The 24556-nt window shown below is 42.0% G+C and overlaps 1 protein-coding gene and 1 long non-coding RNA gene across 7 annotated transcripts in view; one reads left to right on the forward strand and one right to left on the reverse strand.

The window, feature by feature from the left end:
- Cyria (CYFIP related Rac1 interactor A) overlaps positions 1-16286 on the forward strand; it is a 118832-nt gene extending 102546 nt beyond the window's left edge. For 3 of the 6 annotated variants that reach the window (XM_006515246.4, XM_030246977.1, XM_006515247.4), the window contains 3 exons: positions 41-167; positions 5215-5285; positions 8068-14379. In XM_006515246.4, the coding sequence (XP_006515309.1) occupies positions 41-167; positions 5215-5285; positions 8068-8131 (262 nt within the window). In that variant the 3' untranslated portion in view covers positions 8132-14379. Of the gene's footprint in view, positions 1-40; positions 168-5214; positions 5286-8067 lie in introns of all 6 variants that reach the window. The other 3 variants (NM_029758.5, NM_001364432.1, NM_001146119.2) reach the window with 1 other exon arrangement.
- 4921511I17Rik (RIKEN cDNA 4921511I17 gene) overlaps positions 1-24556 on the reverse strand; it is a 40954-nt gene that overhangs the window by 13158 nt on the left and 3240 nt on the right. The window contains exon 3 of the long non-coding RNA NR_045829.1: positions 8322-8405. This is a non-coding gene — a long non-coding RNA (RIKEN cDNA 4921511I17 gene). The remainder of the gene's footprint in view (positions 1-8321; positions 8406-24556) is intronic.

Raw genomic sequence — 24556 nt, forward strand, 5'->3', positions numbered from 1 at the left:
GTGTTCTAACAAGATGTCTTGGCTGTGTCTTTTCTTTCAGGGAGTACAGGAGCAGGTTTACAAGCGAGGAGACACTGATGTTTTGCATGAGGGTGATGGTGGGCGTCATCATCCTCTATGACCACGTGCACCCCGTGGGAGCTTTCTGCAAAACATCCAAGATTGATGTAAGGATACTCATGTAATGCTCTCTCCACATAAAGCCCATGAAAGCCAGCAGGCAGACCTTACTTCTCGTCCTCTGCCTCCATCACTCACTGGAAAGACCTCTCCAACATTCATACTTTGGAGATGCTTGGCACATATTTTATAGCAAGTAGTGCACTCTTTCTCACGTGGTTAGGAGGAGATATCTGGCCTCTGGTGGGCAGAGATGATCCACCTGTATCTTCACACTGCCCTTTGTCCATCCCGGATTCCCTGTCAGTGCACCTTCTGTACCTTATAGAGTACACACCTTATGGGTGTTATAGAGTTTAGAGTTTCTAGGTTGCAAGGCATGATGGTCAAAGACCAAATGACCTACCAATCTTATACCTCACCTGCTGTCCTGTCAATCATCCTATCTGTTCTTATTGCAAGAAGTGCCCTGGAGCACACTTCCTGTGCCCCACATAAGTAATGCCTTCTTTCTCCTCTAGTCCTCGGCTCATTTACCAGTTTGCTCTTTGTAACATTCCAATAGACCCAGCTTTTTAAAAAAGGATAGGGACAATGGTCAGTGTACCTAATGTCCTGAGGTATTGTACCTGATACCAGTAGAGGCCCCCACAGAGCCAAAGAGTAATGTCAATGAGTAAGTGCAAGTGAAAGAAGGAGAGAAAGCTTCAATGCCTATGGAGAGACCTTTGGAAACACATCATCACTACAGTTGCTTTCCTGTTGAATGTAGAATAAAACATTACTGCCGTAAGCCAGCATTTAGAATAAAATGCTACTACTGTAAGCCAGCATTTACCTGTACAGTGGATTAGTTACTTTTTCTACTGCTGTGATTAAATACCCTGACAAAAGCAACTTCCAGAAGAGTTTATTCTGGCTCACAGGTCAGGGCACAGTCCATCATAGGGAGTGGCAGCAGGAGCTGGAGGCAGTCCGGTACAATGCATTCATGTTTAGGAAGTGGAGAGAAATGAATACTGCTCATTGTATTTTGAGGGGTGGATGTGCCTAGCAAATTAGAATCCTGCCATGTGCACTATTTGAAAATATATTCTATTTACATAAGGGTATATTATGACAACCTTGCAATAAAAAGGTTGATTGTATTCATTGTGGGGGGCTTACGGGTTTTACACTACAGATTGAGTATAAGCAACTATGGAAAAACTCTAAATGTCATGTGACTGTGAGTTGAGTTTAGTGCCTAAGGCATTTTGGGTTGGCCATTTGTTAACTTGCCACAGAGTCAATAATTAAAAAATGTGCAGGGCGAAATGAAGCTTTTTTTTCCCTTAACCTTTTCTTTGTGATTTAGTGCATGTGTGTTCACATATGTTTGTGGGCTGTGGGTTTGTATGCCTACGCACACACCAACAGAGGCCAGAGGAAGATGTAAGGATTCCCTGGCCATCACTCTTCTCATTATTCCCTGGAGGCAGGCTCTCTCATAGAACCTGAAGCTTGTGGAGTTGGCTAGGCTGGCTGGCCTCTCCTTTACTAGCATCCCCTAGCTCCACCCACAAGTTCTTGGGTCATGGGCACAGGACATTTGTATGTGGTTGTTGGGGATTTGGATTCAAGTCCTTGTAAAGCAAGTTTTCTTACCCACTGAGCCATCTATCCATCCCTTGTCACCCCAATTTCTACAGAGCTTGGCTTTCTATACGATTTACTAAATCTGTTATGTTCCCAAGCAAAGCCTATGTTGGCTTTCAAGAGCATTGTTCAAGTCTGTTGATTAGTGCAGATTAAGAAAGGCTAGTGGATGTTGAACTGTGCATGTGCCTCTAACACGATTTTAGGCTTATTAAGCACATCCAAGGTGGGTTTGTCCTTCCAGGTACCACTCTACTTCTAAACTCTACTTCTAAACCAGCAGTTATAGCCACAGAGTTGATAAGTCCTGAGGACATTAGCATTTAGGGATAAGGCCCTGGAAGTGGTACTGTGCGCATACCCAAAGGATGAGGTCTGGTTTGCAGAAGAGGCATGCAGAAAGCACTAGAAACCAGTTGAGGGTTAGAGGCAACAGCAAGGAGGTGATATTTGAGGTAGTCCTTCAAGGATTTTATCTTTCAGACAGATAGAGGGAAGGAAGAGACAGAGCAAAATCACTAAGAGAAGACACAGAGATGATGAGCTGCTTACAGACCAGGTGGCAGTCTTGGTAGCAGGAGTGGTGGGGATGAAGTAGTGTTCTCAAGTGATCCCCAGAGAATCACACCTTAACCTCTATCCTCAGCCTTGACGTTGCCCATAACTCTAGACCACACTAGTTATGGAAACATCAAGCATGACTGGTTCCCAACCAAGGGTTCTCTTTCCCTTGCTAACCATATTTCAGATATTGTCTTATTTATCTCATTGGGTTTCTAAGCTAGAAGAAACCCAGAGCTGTCACCCTCAGATCCTCCAATTGCCAGTGACCCCCTTCCTCATCCTCGTATGTTACTAAGGACTGACCCTCCATCCGCACCCCGTGTGTTTCAGCTCACTGTTACCCCCTCCCCTCATGCCCTGAGGATTTCCCGCTCCTCCTCCTCGTTCTGTCTTTGCTTCATCTTGTCATTTTCTATACTCACTATATTTATGCAGTGCTTAACACCTGCCAAGGGTATTTTCTACAATGAAAAGCCTCCAAGTTTCTACTGTGTTGCTAAACCCACACTGGCTCTGTCCCTGAATGCATTTCTCACAGTTTCTTGTTATTCACACCCACGGCTTTAATCATCCAGAAATAGAATTAGAAACTCCTCCAGACTACCCACTTGCACTTCCGCCTTCTTCTCCATCTATGCTCTCACTGCCCTTCCGTATGCCATCACAAGAACACCTATCACACGGTGATAATGAGCTACCTGTCTCTCTCCTCCCACTAGACCCCCCCAAGCTCTAATGGAAGAAGGACAAATTCTCTGCATCTCTGGGCTTGATGCCATCACAGACCCAACGTGGCACAGAACTGGCATACTTGTAGTCTCTCTCCAAAATTGTATCTTTGATAGATGTGTGTAGTTGAACATGGCAGTCATTGTTCTTTGACCTCCAAATGCTTCTCAGCAACTGGCTGAGTCTATCAAGCTGTTACCACAGAACTTCTGCATTTGAACACCACAGGGGATGTCGTGAAGTTATCACTCTGCAAGTAGCTGTTTGTATAACCAAAGTCATCAGATACCCACAGACTGTGTGAATATCTAAGATTAAAATAAGTGATTGACTTTTTATAGAAAGATCTTTGCTTTTTCCAAAGGAGAAGTAAAATACTCCAGGATATGCATAAAATAACAGGATCTATGTAAATTTTCCTTTTCATGGCTCAATTAGATAACTTTAATTCCAAGGCCTCAGAAAACTTAGAAACTTAAGGAACTTCATGCAAATACAAAACAGCATGGGTAAAACCCAAGCATTCGACCTCTGTAAGTTCACATTCTTTACAACTGCCCTTTGCCAGTCTTCTCAGACACAGTTAAGACACAGACCTGCACTTCTAGGAGTTTCAGGTCTAGTGCAAGAGACAAATTATTCACTTGGGGGCTAGTCTATTGACAGTTACCTAACAAGTATAAAGCCGTATTGGAATCACAAATAAGTGGTTGCGACTATCTTTGGTATGGACAGTGGGATGAAAAGAGACCACCGCAGAGCCACAGGGATAGCTCGGTCTATATGGTATTCACCTTGCAAGTACTGGGCATGACTTTGCCCCCAGAAGCCATTTGTTGTTGTTGGTGGTGGTGGTGGTGGTGGTATCCACACTGTTTTATTTTTTCTTTTTTTAAATTAGATATTTTCTTCATTTACATTTCAAATGTTATCCCCTTTCCTAGTTTCCTCTCCACAAATCCCCTATCCCCTCCCCCAACCCCATCCCCTTGCTCCCCAACCCACCCACTCCCACTTCCTGGCCCTGGCATTTCCCTGTACTGGGACATATAATCTTCTCAAGACCAAGGGGCCTCCCTTCCCAATGATGGCCGACTAGGCCATCCTCTGCTACATATGCAGCTAGAGACACGAGCTCTGGGGGGTACTGGTTAGTTCATATTGTTGTTCTACCTATAGGGTTGCAGATCCCTTTAGCTCCTTGGGTATTTTCTCTAGCTCCTCCATTGGGGGCCCTGTGTTCCATCCAATAGATGACTGTGAGCATCCACTTCTGTATTTGCCAGGCACTGGCATAGCCTCACAGAAGAGAGCTATATCAGGGTCCTGTCAGCAAAATCTTGTTGGTATATGCAATAGTGTCTGGGTTTGGTGGTGGTTTATGGGATGGGTCCCTGGATGGGCCAGTCTCTGGATGATCCTTCCTTCAGTCTCAGCTTCAAAATTTGTCTCTGCCATGTTTTTTTAAAAAGAAAACCATATGTTTTGAACATGCTTGCATTCCTAGCCCTAGAACAGAGGTGGGGAGATGCCTTAGCTTGCTTGTCATCTAGTCTAGCCTAATCTGCAAGTAAAGTAAGCAAAGAGATCCTGTCTCAAAAATTAGGTTGTCAGTACCTCAGGAATGACAACTGAGCTTGTCTTCTGGTCTGTCCATGCATGCAACACACATGTACCTATAAACACACACATACCAAGCATATACACAGACACATGCACACATACATACATGTTTTCTGAGGCTGATGAACTTGAGGCTTTACAAAATATTGAGCGTGTGACAGTCAACAGCTCAAAGCAGAAAGAGCATCCTTAGCAGACAAAGCACTAAATTACTGAGTGTATAGAACACGTAGTGAATCTCAACTGAGGGCCAAGAAGAACCATTTCTAGTACTGGTTTGAGCTCCATAGTACAAGGCAAGAGGTTTCTCCCCAAGGAAAATGAGATGCCCAGTTGTAGCATAGGATGAAAATCAGTTGGGATTGCAGTCATACAGAACTCTTGAGAAGCCCCGAGCAGCGCTGCACCATCCCGAGAGAGGAGAGAAGCTTGTCCATGATTGGCATGTGCTGATGCTTCAGAGAGCTGTTTGGATGGACAGATGTCACTGTGGACAGGATGACGAGGTTAATAACAAAATTCTGTGCATTCTTCTTCCAGATGAAAGGCTGCATAAAGGTGTTGAAGGAACAGGCCCCAGACAGTGTGGAAGGGCTCCTGAATGCTCTCAGGTGAGCTTGTCTCTGGCAGAGGCTGATGGAGCGGGAGCCCTTGCAGGCCATTGCAGATGTGGGTGTTTGAGTCTGAGCACCAACCTATCAGTCTTAGCCCTCCACTCATTTTAACATCACTCCTCTCCCTAGCAAGGTTTGGAGGTCAGCACCATTTTTACTATTCATTTTGTACAGATGGGAGAATATGAGGCAACTTTTTTTTAAGGCGTTGGGTTTTCGAGACAGGGTGTTTCTGCATAGCCCTGGCTGTGCTCAAACAAGCTCTGTAGTCCTGGATGACCTTGAACTCATGGATCTGCCTGTCTCTGCCTCCTGAGTATTTGAATTAAAAGCCTGAGCCACCATATGTTCAAATAACTTTTCAATGTCATAACAGTAACGGGCCAAGTTACCTATACTTGGATCTGAGTGGACCCACGGATCTCAGACTTGACTTGGCCAAGATACTCTGGTAGCAGAGGAGTCTTCTGAGAAGGAAAGCATCCATTTCTCATGTCTGCCTTCACCCAGGGCTCCCAACCCTTGCTTCGTGGGTTGATACATAGGCACTGAGGTTGGAGGTCAAGTAAATTAAATCACTGGATCACTGGCCTGGAAGCTCAACTCAGGCACCTCTGGTGTGTGTGTGTGTCTGTGTGTGTGTGTGTCTGTGTGTCTCTGTGTGTGTGTGTCTCTGTGTGTGTGTGTGTCTCTGTGTGTGTGTGTCTCTCTGTGTGTGTGTCTCTGTGTGTGTGTGTCTGTGTGTGTGTGTGTCTGTGTGTCTGTGTGTGTGTGTCTCTGTGTGTGTGTGTGTCTCTGTGTATGTGTGTCTGTGTGTGTGTCTCTGTGTGTGTGTCTGTGTGTGTGTCTCTGTGTATGTGTGTCTCTGTGTGTGTGTGTCTCTGTGTGTATGTCTGTGTGTGTGTGTGTCTCTGTGTGTGTGTGTCTGTGTATATGTGTGTCTCTGTGTGTGTGTCTGTGTGTGTGTGTTATTGTCTGTGTGTGTGTGTGTCTCTGTGTGTGTCTGTGTGTGTGTGTCTCTGTGTGTGTGTGTCTCTGTGTGTGTGTGTCTCTGTGTGTGTGTGTCTGTGTGTGTGTGTCTCTGTGTGTGTGTGTGTCCGTGTGTGTGTGTGTCTGTGTGTGTGTGTCTCTGTGTGTGTGTGTCTCTGTGTGTGTGTCTGTGTGTGTGTGTCTGTGTGTGTGTGTGTGTGTCTCTGTGTGTGTGTGTGTGTCTCTGTGTGTGTGTGTGCCTGTGTCTGTGTGTGTGTATGTGTTTTCCTGGCTCCCCAAGGAGCTCCCACATACAACTCTCAGAACTGAGAACCTGAGATCCTGTTATTCACTGCTGGATGCCTGAACTTATTTCCACTCCTTAGGCACTATTCCCTTTTCCCAAGGATACATTTGCTTAATCCACTTCAAGAAAGAGGTTGTTATTTTTAGCTATGCTGCATCCTAAGGAATTTGCTGAACCGCACAAATCATCCTGCAGAATCTCAATCAGGAAGGCTTATGGACCCTGATGTCTTAGCCGTTCGTTCCCCTCAGTTCCAGATGATGTAAGAAATGCCTGCAGTAAACTTGGGTAAATCTAAGAGAAAGGAGGAGGCACTCATTTCTGCATGCAGTGTTCCACCTCTAGTCACAGCACATGGGACCACTGCAACCCTTAGAACCATGGCTGACCTATTGTCCTCCCTCAACAGACGAAGAAATCAGCAGTCTCAAGACACCGAAGCTGCTATTTTTCTGAGTTGCCAATTCATCATCTTTGAGAATATGTGTGTCTTATGAGCCTCCTAAATCCTAGGTTTTCTCCAAAGGAGACTGCAAGCAAGCTAGGCTGGCTTTTAATATTCATTAAGAAGTCTTTAACTTCTGAACTTCGGAAACTTTTCAGTTTCAATCTAGCTGCCAAAACGTCCTGAAGATCAGGGCATTGTGTCAAGCCACTAGTCCCAGCCCAGTGTGGGAATTTGTATTTCCTGGAGATCTGTGATGAACTGGGAAGAGTGTAGGCTTTTGAGGCAGCAGACGTAGACTCAAGTCAAAAGTCACAGACTGTTCACAAATCAAACCCATCTGCTCTGAGATTCAGAGTGAGCCACTGACTCACCTGTGAAATCAAGTCACTTACCTCATTTAAAGAGACATTTGTGACTGGAATAGGACCTTTGACGTATCATGTGGTCAAAGCTTTATTACAGGGTTTTGTCTTTTTTTTTTTTTTTTTTTTAGCATTCCTTTGCACATGAGATTGAGTAATGAATAAGATGCTTTAGATTGCACTTTTGTTTGTGTACCTCACTTGTGGCCCCTAGCAGCAGTGGAGGATGTACAGCTCCTACAGTAGATAGACAGCAACATCTAAATTTCTGGATGCCATAATTGCTCAGCCTCGAAGAACAAGATGCTGAACTAAGCGCTGTGAACTTTATCTCTGAGAAAATGAGATCAGTTTGTCCCCTTTGCGTAGTCATCTAATGAGATTTTTAAAAAAATGATTTTAATAATCATCACACAAGCTCATTAGAAGCTTAGCATTGTGGTGTATGCCTTTGATCTCAGCAATAGGGAGGCTGAGACAGGAGGATTTCCCTGAGTTTAAGGCCATCATGGGTTACAGAGAGTCAATCTGGAGCATAGAGTAAAACCAATCTAAGTCAAATAAAAACTTGCAGAAAGTATATAGAATGAGAACCAACCTATGGGTCCTTCTCTAAGGAAACGAGCACGCACTGTTGGATTTACAAATTTCAAATGGGCAAGCCCTGACATGAAACTCTCTTTCCCCATTCAGGTTCACCACAAAGCACTTGAATGATGAATCGACTTCCAAACAGATTCGAGCGATGCTTCAGTAGAGGCCTGCTCAGAGAGGAGGATCTATGCTGACCTCAGAAGATGTAGATGTTTACATAATTTAATACAGATTGATGTTAATACTTGTGTATTTACATAACCATTTCCTTCTTGTCACTGAAATATATGGACCTGAATTTGTATCCTGACTGATTCAACCCAGCCGAGCATAAATTGACTTGAGCGCCTTACCTTTGATGTCTGAAGCGAAACTCCTTTCACCAAGGGCCAGATTCGGAAACTTCAACCTTGGCTGCTGGAGTCCTGTAGTGATACCTGTAACAATCAGAAATTCTTAATCGCTTGTGGTATGGTTTTAATTCTAGATGTTTTATCTCTCTGGGAGTATAGTTTATAGAAACACAAAGTACTTGATTTCCTGTGTCGGCTCAGATACAAGAAACACACACAACTGTTACCCTGACAGAGAACAGAGAGAGAAGATCCAAGATAAGAAAACTGCATGTGGAGAGCGGCGCACAAGAGTTCTGAGTTCAGCACGTCCCCCACCCTCTTCCTGCCGCCTGCAAACCTCACGTGCAGCTTTTCTATATGCACGTGTTTTATTAATCTGAATATTCTCCTTCTGTCTCGGTTTGTGTCCCTTTCATTCCCTTTTAGTATTTGCAAGAGGAAAATTGTCTGTGTTTTAATCAGCTAATGAGGAGGCTATGGGATGGACAGAGGGCTTCTTGCAGGAGAATTGAGAAAAGTGACTATCTTAAGAATATTATTTCTTTTTTTAAAAAAGAATATTAGAGAGAAAGAGAGAGAGAGAGAGTTGGCATAAGGACAGTCTTATCTGTGTCAACCCTCTGCCTGCAGGGACAGATAAATGGAACTCTGGTTGTGATATCATAACTAAGATCAGTCACCTCCCAGGAGTCTGCAGAGTTCTAGGTACACCACCCGTCTTAATATGGGAGCTCCCATTCTGTATCAAAATGGACTGTTCATATCAGAGCTGAGAACTAAAGCACTTCGTTCATTATCAGAAAACTGGAGGAATTTAGAGAGAGGAAATCTACGATTTCTAATTACCTGGAGTCAGCCCCCACTAGTCTGAGTACTTCGGCAAATTCACTTTTTGTCTCACCTTCATCATATGGCTCAGTGGTTAAGAGTACCTGTTGCTGTTGCAGAGGACCTGGATTGGATTCCCAGCACCCACTCAGTGGCCCACAACTATCCAATACTCCCGATGCATGGGATCCAGTGCCCTCTTCTGATCTCTATGGGCATCAGGCATGCACACAGTACACTTATATACATGCAGAAAAAAATACTGAGACACATGAAATAAGATAAATCTTTTTTTTAAATCTAAAATGGAAGGCTACTAGGAGCCACTACACTAACCTTTCTTCATGCATAAATCCAATGAGTACTACCCCACCCATCTTGATGAATATCAATATCTTCAGGACTGCAATCATTCTGCCTATAGGTCAGAACTGAGCTAGGATGGAATCTTGAAACATATTCTGACCTCCAATGAAAAGATATGGGCATACAAGGTGAGTTGTACGTAGAACTAAATCCTTGAGTGTTTCCCACCTGACTCTACTATACTCTTCCTGATCACCATGTGGCCTAAGAATATATACTATGGAGTCTATGGACCACTGTAGAGAAGTTTTTAGTCTAGCCTGTTTGATTACTTGTAAATCTCTGCTAGAAGGAGAGAATTTTCCAGACAACTGAATGAATGATAATCCTGGAAGTCAGGTCTAGGATGATTAGGGTGTGGTATTATTTGGTTTGCAACATCCCAAGGCAATACTTCCAGACTAAGGTGGCCATCCAGCATTCCTTTGAGTCCTCCAAGAAAGATGATACTTGGTTCATTTCAAAAAACCAAATGCAGACAAATGGGAGAACCAGTTCCCCAGCTTATGTTAGCATAGTCAACAGCGAGCATAAAGACTTTGTCACTTGGAGCGTTACCAGCAGAGTAAATGTGGCCATTGACTGGCCTAAGCATTCTCTAAGAGTTGTGCTAGATGGCTTCCATGATCTTGTCAAACCTAGAAATTCCAAAATCTCGAGGAAGCTAGAAAACACAATCCTGTGGCAGTAAGACATTCTCCAGTGTTCAGCTTTAGGGATTTTCTATTTGGCAGCCATAGGCAATGCTTATTTGGGCAACTCTCACGCCTACAAGAGCAGAGATGCACAATAAGCATTTGTCCATTTGCTCTTTCCTCAACAGAGGAGATTAGGATTTCAAAGAACAAAGAACTGCCCAGTTTCTATTGGGCTCTTAGACACAGACCTGAGCCATGAACCCAAGCCACGTATCTACACCATAGCTGCCTCTCAGCTGGCTACATAAGGAAACATTAGGGATTAACTGTCAGAATATACATACATACATACATACATACATACATAAATAAATAAATAAATAAATAAATAATAGCTTAGGACATTTGTAACTCTTAGTTAGACTTTCTATTAAATGGGACCAAATGTGTGTATGGGTGCTGTCAGTCTGCTTCAGTCTAGCCAGTCCAGTATCTCCAAGATGAGACTCAACAGGACTTGGATTTTGAGAAGCCCAGGCTCTAAATAATAGCCTCAGGTCATCAGGGGGACAGACTGAGTGTCTGTGATCACTAACAGGGAGTGGGCCTTGAGTCCACTCCAGAACTGTGGTGGGAGACCAATACTCTTAACAGACTGTCCAGTAGGTATCGGGAATCCTTGAACAATTTGGGTTTTCTTCCCCTTTTTTCTCTTTCGTGCTGCATGCACATTTATCCAACACTCACGGGTTGTTTGGGAAAAAGTACCAGCAATGATGTCGATGTTAATAATACTTCATAATTGATATCTTATAGCTTTCAAGTAAAGTGTTTTCTATAACTCAGATAATTAATTTGAAGCAAGAAAGAAGGTAAAAATGAGGTTTCCCAGCCATGTTGCTGCTTTTGGCATGGTCGCTTCTCTGAGGTTCACCTAGGCTTTCACAGCAAAAGTTGGGTGGAAAGAGAAATTTTTATTTGTGATGACACAATAGAGCCAGAATATTAGCTAACAACGTTGAAGGAGGTGTTGGGTGTTTTTAAATATTTAGTTAATATATTCCTCATGGACATAAAATACATTCTTAGTTATTATCATTATGTCAAACAAGAATGGCAAGCCTAAGTTTGTGAGGCATCATCACAATTCTGTCAAAATAATGTTATGCTTTTGAAAGATAAAGCCTGCTCAATCTAGGGATCCAGTTGTGCAGTAGAGTTCAGACTTCTCATCCAATCTTATATTGTAGGCATTTCTCAAGTGTTTTAGATATTAATAACTAACATTGGGATTTTACTTTGCCAGCCCCAGCCTTCAGAACTCCATTGTCATAGTACACCTGTAAAAATGGTTGCACATCAGAAGGGGCTTTGAAGCGCTTGTATGTTGTTTGCCGGAGTCATTGTAATTTTTTTGTTTGTTTTTTTGGGCTTTTTGTTTGTTTGTTTTTGCCTGCATTGCCTCTTTTTGTACAGAACTTTTGAGTGTGAAATGAAAATTAAAGTTTGGTACATACACAGTTTAAAATCATGTTTGTATATGATGCATAGGCAAAATGGATGGCCCTGCATGGAAGTCTGCTCAACTTGCTGTGAGGAAATGACGTCATATCAGCTGATCTTCCATCATAGTTTCTTCAAATATGGAATGTAATTCCCCAAGGGGCCTGCTTTTAGAATCACTGGTCTCACATTTATTTCAACAAGGACCTTAATTATATTAAAATTAAAATAAAGAAAGAGAGAGAAGGAGAGAAAGAGAATCAAGACTAATACTTAGAGATGTAAGAGAGCTGCTTGTCCAGGCATGCTAAGAAACTCCAGGAATGCTCTTTCACTCATTTTAATGCAGTAGCATTTTGTGAATTTGGCAAAATGGGTGAAAGAAGGAAACCCTCCCCTGTGTAAGTTCATTTCTTTCAGACAACAGAAGCATTAAAATGGTTCTTTTAACTCTTCAGCACTGACACTTTCCAGAGTGCCACTTTTATTACTCTCTAAACTTCTGAAGCCAGAGACCTAATTGTATGTTTTCTCAATGAATTTGAATCTCCAAGAGCGACCTTCTATAACAGCCAGTGAAAAGGTTGACTTGGGGTATGAAAGGAATGGGAATGAGGTCTTTTCTGTAAATTGACAAATGGTTGAATTATAAGTGGGTGGCCAGGCAGTAGTGGAGCACGCCTTTAATCCCAGCACTTGGGAGACAGAGGCAGGCAGATTTCTGAGTTCGAGGCCAACCTGGTCTATAGAGTGAGTTCCAGGACACCCAGGACTACATAGAGAAACCCTGTCTGGAAAAAAAAATATGTATATATACATATACATACACACACACACACACACACACACACACACACACACACACGCATGGGAAAAGTCTGGTAAACAGGAAAGAAGATTTTGGAGTATATGAGTGTGTATATATGTGTCTGTCTGTCTGTACTTACAGGACCATGAGAACCATGGAGCAGGGAAGAAAGTATGTATGTGCCTGTCAAGATCGATACAGTTAAATAATGTTGGTGAATTTATTTGAACTGTATTCATTAGGTATATTGATTTCCATGCCCAAGTTGAAGTAGAAACTAGTAAAGGACCCACTCATCTGACCCATGTGGTAACTCATACAAAGTAAATAGAGGGTTGAATATTGCATTCACCACCCCCCACCCCCAGCTGACCTTCAGAATAGAGAGCTATTTTTTTCTGGTCACATTCAGCCTGGCAGGATTGTTTTTTTGTTTTTTTGTTTTTTGTTTTTTTTTCTGCTGTGTTTTCTCTTCCCTCCATCTGATTCCAAAGATCTAGAAATGCAGCAATTCATGGAAATAGGCTCCATAAAATGCTTCTGTAGACTGGCCTTTGAAATTATGCTATGTAGGATTCTAGATCAATCTCAGAATTTAATAGTGATTTTCTTAAGTGGACAGTTCTTAGAAATCCCTTAAAGTATTTTCTCATCAAACCTTGTGTTTCTGGAAGTCTCTCCTTCTCTACCTCTCTTTTCTGCTTAGTTTTAGGTCTTCTTTGCCTTCCCTGCAGTTGGTTTTGTTTCAAGATGAGGGACATATTTCATTGACCATTCTGTGGCTGCTAATGGTGTCATTGGTCTGATTTGAGAAACAAAGGGCTCTTTCTTGAAGTTCACTCTAAAATCAACATGAAAACACTTGGGGAAGCCATCAAACTACTCTCCTCCAAATAACAATACACTTGGAAGAAATGCCTTCCTTTTGCTTGAGAAAAGTCCTCTGAGAAGCATGGGGAAGAGGACATGGTTGATGGTTTTATAAGTAATCATAGATGCAGAGACACTTCATTCCCATAATGATGACATCAGGCGTACCATCTTTCCTTCCATGTGTTTGAAATTTGCAAGGCCAAGCCTTTCTTTTATTTCCTCCATGGATTTTTCCATGAATAACCTTCTCCAGTCCCTACAACATGCTAAAAATTCTCTTCTGAACTGTTACTGCATTTAACTTACTTTCTACTAGATCCATGCCAGTACACAGTGTTTGGAAATGTATCTTTTAATCACTGAGTCTTGAAATTCTGAGGACAAATAATGAGCCTCATTGGACAATAGAAGCTTTCTACTAATGTGAAACTCCAAGGCCCTGAAAACCAGGTGTGTTGAAGTTAATTTTTGAGAATTGGTTTACCCAACTTAGGATCCATTCACATACTCACATTACCTGCTCAGTTGGACAATCAATTTTATTTCTGGAAGAAATATTTACTAACTGTCAGGATATTTTAACCTCTCTGGACACAGAGAGGTTGCACCTTATGGCTCATTTGCAAAGAACCCAAATGGGAAAACAGACTGCTTTTGATTAAAAGTTGGAGCAGCTAGACCTGGCACTGGAGGTAGCCAGTACACTAAGCAGGTAGTGTCTTACTCCATTCAGACCAGGGTGTTCTTTAGTGAGAATGCTGAGTTTGACACAACCAGAACACCAAAGCACAACAAATCAACTCAATACAAAGTAGATTTGTCAACTTGACACAATCTGGAGTCACCTGGGAAGAGTCTGAATGTTGGAGTGTATGTATGGAGTTGACCTGTGCCTATATGTGTGATGGAATATCTTGATTAAGTTAGTTTGCCTAGAAAGACCCAGCCCACTGTGGATGGTACCATTCCATAGATAGGGGGTTGTGTGAGAATGAAGAAATGGAACTGAGCACAAGCAAATAAACATGCACATATCTACTTCCCCCTGTTCTTGACTATGGGTGTGATGCGACAGTTTTTAGCCCCTAGCCCCTTGAGATCCCCATACAAAAGGACTATAATGTGTAATTGTGAACTGAAATAAACCTGGTCCCTCCTAAGCTGTTTTTTTAGGGTATTTTATCACAGCAACAAAAACAAAAAGCGATAGCTACAGAACTTGGTTCAGCACCTTGGATAGCAGACCATGCAACATCTAATAAGAGTGTAATGGAATCTGAAATCACCAAGTCTTGTTGGCTATTTCCAGGTTGTCTTGAGAAGTCTGAATATTAAAGATTTGTAACTTTCAAAACTATATCCACTGGGTTACTGCCAAGGCATTTTTCTCCCTCTTGGGACTTCTGAGCATTACATAAATTGAATAGAAAGCAGTTGGGACATGTGTAGAAATGAAGCTAGCTTTTCACATTTATGGTATGTTGAAATAAAGCAAACTCATAAAAATGGCCTTTCTCCTTCCCCCCATCCTTCCTCTTCTTCCCTCTTCTTTTCTTTAGCTTTTGGGACAAAGTCTCTCTGTGAGCCCAGTCTTGCTCACCCCAATTCTGTGCACTACAAGTATTCATTTTTAAGCCCTATACTGTTTGTTAATTATGACCACAAAGCATAACACACATGCTTTCTAAAGAGTCTCAAAACATATACTAACATCTCTGAAGTCTGTTTTATTTGCTTCAAACTTTCTCGTCTCTTTCCAAGATCACTATGCTACACTAGCCCCTCCTTTAGTCTCTTCTGCACATAGAAGATAACTTACTTTATTGTGGACCATATTTGGTAATATGTGTATCTTTAGCAAGTTTCCTGAAATATGTTGTTAGAGATATTCATTGGCATTCTCCAGGGAGTTAATGGTAATATTCAAATATTTGTCATACAAAATTAAATACATTATTACTTTATTTACCTATTTATTTCACAACCAGATTTTCCCCATATATTATGAGTTTTCACAAATGAGATGATGAAATAATTGGTAGTAATTTTCAGAAGCATTTGTCTATAAAATTATTTTGTGTTTCCTAGAACATCAGTAATTTCTTATGGTCATTATCACTCTACAAAACACTACAAAAATACTAGCGTGAGATACAAGGCCTTCCAAGAGACAAACCATCTAAGTGTGTTAGTTCTTTCATTCCTTCATCTAAACTCCTAGGTCCATTTCATTCACCATATGTCAAAGATGCTGTTTTACTCTCCTATGCTACACAGCCATTCTCAGTTTTCTAGTGTATCATCCATTTTTCCTATTTTATGTGTGGACAATAATACTGCTTCTTTCTGGCTGGTGTTCTATTTCCTCTCATTATCTGCTATGTAGAGGCCTGGTCATCCTGAGGGCATCGTTCAGATGTCTTCTTTGAGCCTTTCCATGAGCTGCCTGAGCAAAGTTTTGTTTACTTTCCTGTTTCCCCAACCTTTCTCCTTCTTCTCTATCCTCCCTCTCTTGTCCTCCCTCCCTCCTCTTCCCTTTCCTTCTTTTCTTCCATATATAAAGACTAAAAGCCAAACTACACCTTTGATATGACATATATTGTCTTAGATAAGTTCTTGTTGCTGTGATGAGACATCATGACCAAAGCAACTTGGGGAGGAAATGGTTTATTTGGCTTACACTTCCAGATCATACTCCATAATTGGAGGAAGTCAGAACTGTAGTCTCCCCTCCCCCAGCCTGAAACCTGCTTGCTCTGGGGTGGAGTTTCCTGCTCATTCGTTCTGCCACGCCCACTGCTGGAACCTGCCGCCTTGCTGTTCCGAAGCCATCACGTGCTCACCCTGCTACTGGATTCCGAGATTATTTGGCGGGAATCGGGTCCCGTCCCCCTTCCATCATAACTGAGTGTTGCAACAGTAAAAATTGAGCTTTGATCAGAGTGACTTTTGACTTGGCTTCGTTCTTTCTTCCGCCCGTCTAGTTCTTCTCTTTCAGCCCGAGTTGCCATCTCAGTTGAACCGTTTGTTGCAAGCTGCGGGCCGGCCTTAACAAGAACAAGACCTCAAACAGGGCTGAGACTTGGAGATGAGAGCTGATGCAGAGGCCATGGGGGTGGGGGGGTGCTGCTTACGTGTTTTGCTTAGCCTTTTTTCTTAAAAAACTAGGATTACTGGCCCAGGGATGGCACCATCCACAATGGGCTAGGCCCTCCCCCATTAATTAAGAAAATGCCTTACACCTAGATCTTACAGAGGCATTTCTCAATTGAGGTTACACACACACACATACATATGTGCATTTGGTTAATATATACTTATTAATTTATTTTATATATATATATATATATATATATATATATATATATATATATATATATATATATATAGTGTTTTTAAAATGCCAAAATAATGAAAGTCAAAAATTAAAGATCTGTATTATGGGAAACACTTAATTTTTGAACCTACTTTCAATACATAACTTCAATTGAATCTTTTAATTTGCTTTGCTCCCCAAGTCATGAGTGTCACATAATCTATGTCAGCCTGGGACCAGATCTACATTATGTTCTCAGAAGAGTGGTGTGAGTCATAATAGTCATGTTTCAAGCTACTCAGAACACTGACCTAACTCCTATCATGGATTTGGATCTTCTTATCTCTGATTTCTTAGGTCAATTTCCCAGGATTCATAAAATGTCAACAGAACACTCTAATAGAACACATTTCTTCAAAACATTGAAGTTAATGCCTCAAATATGGGTTAATATTCAATGACAAGCTTAGACAAAAGAAGAATGAGAATTCCAGTCACAGATGAGTATAACTGGAGTCTTCTGCATGACCTAATGCTAAATGTAGAAACAGGAAAGCAACCATCAAATGCTGATAGTTCTCTGGACCAGGCTAAGGTTCTCAGGATGCCCTAATATAGGGATACAACCCTAATATGTCACAGCATCCCAGTTTAGTTATCATGCTCATATGACATGGAGACACATTTGGCAGGTGGAATAGCATTTCAACCACCTAAGAAGTGAGTGGTTGTCCACAATAAAGAAGAGAAAAGTTAGGGGCTGGTGAGATGGCTCAGCGGTTAAAGAGTATTAGCTGCTCTTCCAGAGGTCCTGAGTTCAGATTTCAGCAATCATATGGCGGCTCACAACCATCTATGAAGGGGATCTGATACCCTCTTCCAGACTGTGGATGTATATTCAGCAGAGCACTCATCCATTAAATAAATAAACGTCTGTCTGCTTTCACTGTGTGCTTATTTAGAGAAATGTTCTCATGATTGGCTCACAAAACTCAGACATCTTCAAAGTGCCTGTACCAGGTGGAGCTGGGACCCTAGCTCAGGGTTCAGTGCTGTGTACAAGCATGAGGACTTGAGTTTGGTCCCCAGCACCCACATTTAAAGCCAGATGTAGTGGCACTTACTTGTTATCCCAACAGCTGCAGGTAGATCTTCGGGCTGCTCGGCTGAGCAGCCTACTCTAGATAATACTCCAAGGTGCCAGTGAAAACCCATGTTTCAAAAAGGCATGGTGATGGCTTCTGAGGGATAATACCCAATGTTGACCCCTGGCTTCCAAATAAGTGTGTATGCAGATGATAAAGGTGCATGCTCTTCTGCCCTCATAGGTTTACCATGTGAATACACACAAACACACATGCACACACACACATGCACATACACATGGACATCTACATAAAGCAATGTCAAGAGTATCCTAGCTACACAGAATTCTCCTATCTCCCCCAATTCTGCACTCCCCCCACCGATATAAAGGGCAACATTTTCTAAGTAGCCATGAGTAGGTGTTACTTGAATGAATGAAGCCAATAGAAGAGCAGACGCAGCACGGGGCGGGGAGGAGGAGCAGCCATTTCTAAAGACTCTCTTGAAGCTTCAGGTTTGGTTGAAGCAGTGCATGAAGGAATGGATTAAAAAATAAAATTAGTTGTTTCCCATAATAAACACCTTTACATTTTTTACTTTCAATATTTTGCCACATTTTAAACATTATTTTCATTGGCTCCATTGAATAGGAATTTTGTATCTTGTGAAAATAAGGTCATGCTATAAATAATGTATACATTGATTTTTCTTGTAAAGTAAAAAATAAGCACTGTGCAAGCCAGTATGTGTACAGATATAGAGAAATGAAGCTGAGTGCACACACACACAGACACACAGACAGACAGACAGACAGACACACATGCTATAAAATTAAGTTATTATTAATTTAGCCATTTTAGTTCACATCTCAGATGTTTTGAGGTTTAGTTGATACACAATAGACTAAACATATTTAAAATGCCTATGTTAATATTGACACATACAAATTATGCTCATAGTCTGAAAGCATCAGCACGCTGTATGTAATAGCAATTACGTTATCCCTGAGTTTGCTCAGCTCCTCTGTAGCCCTTGTCTCTCCATGCTCACCCCACCATCCCCAGCAGCATGGGTATGTGTTGCCTCTGTAGGTTCCTGTGTAGTGTGTACAACTTTTACAAAAAAAAAAAAATCTACAGTGTGACTTCCTTTTTGTCTGGCTGTGTCTAGTTCTTCTGCTCACTCGGCTATCAGCAAATTTCTGTATGACAATATGCCTCCCTTGTCTATGGGCAGTGTGGCTGGATTATGTATTTAGATTTTCTAAGAGACTATCAGACAGTGTTCCAAACTTACACCAGCAGTGTGCACATACCTATAATTTATTATTTCACAAGTAAAAAAAATAACTATGTTTATTTTACTGAAAACTTCTTTTTATGCTACTTATTTGTTGTGTGTCCATGTGCATTTTGGAGGTCAAAGAACAACTTATGGAAGGCAATCCTTTCCTTCTAGCATCTCAATGGCCCTTGACTGATAATTTCTTTATATTTGACTTGAAATGGAGAGTAAATGACTCTTTGGTATTAAGTTAGATATTAAGAATTAATTAATTAAGACCAGGCAGGATAGATTAAGTTCTGAAATAAGCATCATTAACGACTTCTTGAAAATGTAATATCGTCTTTGATGTTATTACAAATAGTAACACTCATCTGCGGTGGAACGCAGGGAGTTTGACTGTGCTTATCCCACAGCGCTGTCTGTCGCGGCAGGTGCTGGGCACCCAGACATCACTCCGGGGTTGGGAATGCCCAGTCTGAGACGTGGGAAAACCAGAGCTGACTCATGGGCTCCCAGCCTGCAACAAGGCCAGGGCAATGGGATTCTCAGACCCATGGACACCCAGGCGCCCCTGGGAGTCCCAGAAGAGCAGAGAATGGAGTTGGGGGCCCACGGGCTGGGAACAGCATCTAGCCCGGGGCCTGGGGAAAAGGGAGCTCTGTCTTGCCCCACCGGGATTGTCCTTGGCTTGACAGCAATGGGCTTGGTAGCAGTTGTGGCTGGCAGTGCAGAGAGGCCTTCAATGGGAGACTAGACTGAGGCTCTGTAGGCAAAGGCCATCTCCATGGCTCCCCTCCGTGGGTTTCGATGAAAAGAGTCTGTGGTCCCAAACAGTTTATTGTCACGGTGGAAAGTGGATGTGTAAAACTGTACCCCACTTCTCAGGGTGGGCCTGAGGTTACATACCTTTTGCAGGGAGGAATGTCTGGGAAGGAAAGTTTTTTTGGTAACTCCCTCCAGACCTCTAGGTACCTCATTAGCATAGAGAACTGTTTTGAGCCTACATCTCTTTTCCTATTGTCTTGGTCTGAGATGTTAGGGGTGCCTCATCTACATGTGGAAAAGCTTGGGGCCCTTAGTGACTGATGGCCACAAATCTATGGGGGGAGGGGGGGGTTGTGGCTACATGACAGAGGCCTGGTGCCTGGAGCAGGCAAAGTTCCTACCACTCCTTCAGGGTCTCCGGGGCTTCAAGCCTTCAGCTCAACCTTCCCAGGCTTCCTCTCACAGTCCACGGCCCAGCAATCTACTACATCAGCTTCTAGTCTTGATAGAGATTGCCACCCATATGGGAGTTATAACTGCAATCTATGATAAGAAAAGGAAAATTGATTTCTTTTCTTTAATTAAAAGACTCATTTTTTTGTTTTGTTTTGTTTTAATTCAGTATAAATTGTGATTACACACTATTCTAGTTCTACAAATAAAATTCCCAAAATATTTTTAGATAGCCCCACAACATAATAATAAACAACATAAAATTAACTGTAGCAAGCAGAGAGCATATACTCATAAAAAGTAGAAAGGGGAGCTGAGTCAAGTATATAAAGAAGATCCAGAAATATCTAAGACAGATGATGGATTAACACTGCTACTGGTAATTGGGGATCTTGTGTAATATAAGATGTTACAGATGGTAGGAATTACGAATATGAAAGGTCTCACTTTGACAGACCTTGCTAGTGTTTTTAATAAATATCCCGTTCTACCCTCAGACAGAGTTAAGGGGCTTGAGAAGCAGCCATGTGTGGCATGTTGACGTAAACTACCTGCTATTAACTTCCCGCCTACCCTCAAGGTAGCCATATGCTTCTACTCCCCGTAGAAATCTGTACGCTCTTTCTCAGAGGGTGTCAAACTAGTGTCTCTGAATTCCTATGGCTGCAAGTGAAGATTGTTGACCCAGGGCAAAGGAAGGAAGCACTCAGGAGCGCATCCTTTCTGGTTCCTCCCAAGCTCTGTCACCTGTGGCTGCAGGGCGAAGTAACTGGGTCACTCACTCACTCACTATAAACCCGTTAACAATATGCTTTAGAAAGGCAGAGACTTCCCATGTTCTAGGGACCTATAAAATATGATTCTATGTGCTGATTGTTCTGATAGAGATGACTACAAAGTCATGTGATAGGAAGGATGGAAAACCTGGCCTAGTTAAGGTCAGGTTGGGTCAAAGTCAAGGGATTTACCCTGCTGAGCTCAGCTGTGGAGACAAGAGGGAGATAGTAGTGAAGAATGGGGGTGGGGGGACGACTCTTAACTGATAGAGGTATCAGCATAGACAAAGGCAGTGAGGTTGGACTCCTGCAGAGACAGTCTATGGCTGACACGTTTAGTTCTGGTTTTGGAGGAGTGAAGGAGAGGACAAACAATGGGAACTTGGTGAGAACTGAGGCTGGACAAGAATGTAGACGGAGCTGATGGGAAAAGGAGGGGGTTTCTATTGATGAGTATATTCTGTGTCATTTCCCCACATGTATATAATACATTGTGGTAACACTCATCCTTCTCTCTCTTATCCTTCTCCCTCATTCTACCAACTCCCTATCTCACTTGTGACCCTCTCTATTTATGGGTGTGAAGCCATATTGGAGCATAGGTAACTCTCTAATGGCTACATCACTGAAGTCAATGGCTTCCCCTTCTCCAGCATTCTTTGATTGCCAATAGTTCCCCTGGACAGGGTGGAGCCCTATGAGTCCATCCTCCATCTGTGACTGATTGTTGAGTGCCTTGTTCTTGTGCAAGTCCTATGCAGATGGCTGCAGGTGCTGTGACTTCATGAGTGTCACAGCTGTGCTGTGCCCATAAGACAGCATTCCATGGATTTCCTGCTGATTGCCTATCTTTTATATTCATTTTTTTAATATATCCCCTGATTCTTGGACGGGGTAATATATGAGCATCTTGTTTAATACTCAGCACCATGACCAACCTTGAGAGTTTGGCTAAAAAGGCAAATGGTTAAATATTGGCCTTCCCATAGTTTTTCTGCCTGCTGGATTAGTAGGTGGCTTGAACCTGGAAGTAAGGCTTATATTATGCCAGCAGATGTGTACAAAGGCACAGAACACATTTCTTGTGCAACATGCCATTCTCCAGTGACATTGACTGTGGAGCTAGTGAGAAGTGGTTAAGTTCAATTGTCCCTCATTTTGCACCTTCAGTTTGTTGGGTTCCCTTCACTCAGCCCCTGGTCTTCTCAACATGCTAGTTTAGGACAGCTGCTGTAGACCTGAGTAACCTTGAGCTTATATCTTTGGGCTTCATATAACAGGCAGTAAAAAAAGAGTACACCGATTCCTGAGGCTGTGAGGAGATTTGAATGGAAAGTTGGGAAATGGTGACTTCAGTCTATCACTAGTGTTGGATACTGGATGCAAGAGTGATTCATCCAGATTGTGCATACAACTATCAGATCAACTGAAACTTAGACACATCTGTTAATATCTGGGATGCATTCTGAGAGTGCATCATTAGGTGATTTGCATGTAAGAACAACAGAGAATGTGCTTAGACAAGGCTACATGCCACAGTATCCCACATACCTAGGTTCTATGGCTCACTATCATCCAATTTATAGCTACTGATACTACGATATGCAAAATATGACTGCAGACTTCCAAGATAATGGAAGAGAAAGCAAGCTCATGGCCAAAACCACCTGGATACAGTAATTACCATTATCATGGCACACCATTGCTGCTTTTGTTTGTTTAGTGTTCTCTCTCTCTCTCTCTCTCTCTCTCTCTCTCTCTCTCTCTCTCTCTCTCTCTCTCTCTCTCTCTCTCTCTCTCCTCTGTTGGACTCCTGATTCTATCCCCTTTTTCTACAAGAACCAGTATTGTTGCATCCACCTGCATCAATAGCTAGGCTGTTCTTTTCTCACTTGTGAAGTAAGATGTATAAACTTACCTTGAAATCTGTGAGATATGACCACAAGGAAGACAGGCATCAAACCACCCTCACTCTCACATCCCAGGCACAGCTCAACATAGAGTCATTGTTAGGCACATAGGACAATCCACACAAATATGTCAAATAGTATCTCTAATGCCACTGTATCTGTAGGAAGATGTGACTTTCTTACTCTGGGTGTGCCAAGACTGAGCAGTTCGGTAGGTTATTAATGTAGGCAATGATGGTGATTGAGTTCCACTATCTTGGCTCTTTATAGCTTCGATGATACATGTGTTTTGTTAAACTGTGAGAGCATTGGACAAAGGGATAAATGAGTGAGTGAGTGAGTGAGTGAGTGAGTGAGTGAGTGAGTGAGTGAGTGAGTGTGTAAATGAACAAGAATGCTATTCTATCACTCCTATTCCGAGGTTTCCAGTTACAACCTGTAAGACATATGTTATGTATTGGATCTATCACAGTTACGCATCATTAAACTAAGAAATTTTAATTAAGTAATGAAGACATCATGGACCCTCTTAATCTTTTTATGTTCATAATATGATAGGTCATTTTGATGACAACTTTTATAGCTGTGATTAAAGATTCTGATGGATTTAGAAAACTCACAAATAATAAGGAATATTTCATCTTTATCACCAGTGACATATCCAATTTAGCCTTGTGGCAGTCACCTAGGCTTTGTTTGTCTGCTTTTACTTCTTTTCACCTATCTGTACCAACGAAAGAAGCTTAAGTACACATAGATAGAGATGCCATCAAAAGCAGAGGTGGGACTGTGAAATAAAGTCTCCACTTAGATCTCTGACATAATGCTGCCTAAAGTGGCCACCGCCATCTATACCACAATTTAACCAGCATGAATCCAGATGGTGACAGTTTGACATGTACTCCAAAGAAAGAAGTGGTTTTTATCGCATTTGTAGGGGAAGATCTCACCTTGTTTATGTCTGTTCACTCTACTGGTAGGGGAGCATATTTCTACAGAGACACTGGTTAATTAAATGACGTTGTATTTTAGTGAACTTATATTCAGGCAAAGTTTGTCTTGTTTTTGCCTTACATTTGTTTGATTCTAGATCTGGCTTTCTCATCTGCCTTCTTATTCATCCATTCAATGAAGCATTAATTAACTCTAAAGTCTCACCCCATGCTGATGTACATATGGTCACCACTTAGGAAAACAGGGTGGTCTGAAAACACTGCTTCTACCAGGGACTATTTGGCATATCTTGATGTCTGAAGGTTATGGAAGATAGACTCCTGCATTCCTAGAATGAGATGGTACTTCACCCTGCATAGTGCCAGTTCCTTTCTTCCCTTCAAGGAAGGAAGGCATGCTCTCAAAAAGGATGTGATAGCCCAAGGCTAAGCTGACTTTCTTGATTAAACCATTGTCCAAGAGGTGGCTTTATCTTGTCAAAACACTGTCATGGTGAGTTTAAGTCATTGGCATGTGTTCTGGCTGTGTCTTAAGGGGGTTGATGTTTCCATTTTAGCTGTGTTAATGGGCAGCTGAGGTGACTCCATGTCTTATGTGCCTTAATTTTTTTTTGACTCTAACTAACAATGTAAGGAAGTACATAAATATGTGGATACCTAGGAACAAAAT

Source organism: Mus musculus, chromosome 12 (assembly GCF_000001635.26).
Source record: "Mus musculus strain C57BL/6J chromosome 12, GRCm38.p6 C57BL/6J".
Taxonomy (NCBI): domain Eukaryota; kingdom Metazoa; phylum Chordata; class Mammalia; order Rodentia; family Muridae; genus Mus; species Mus musculus.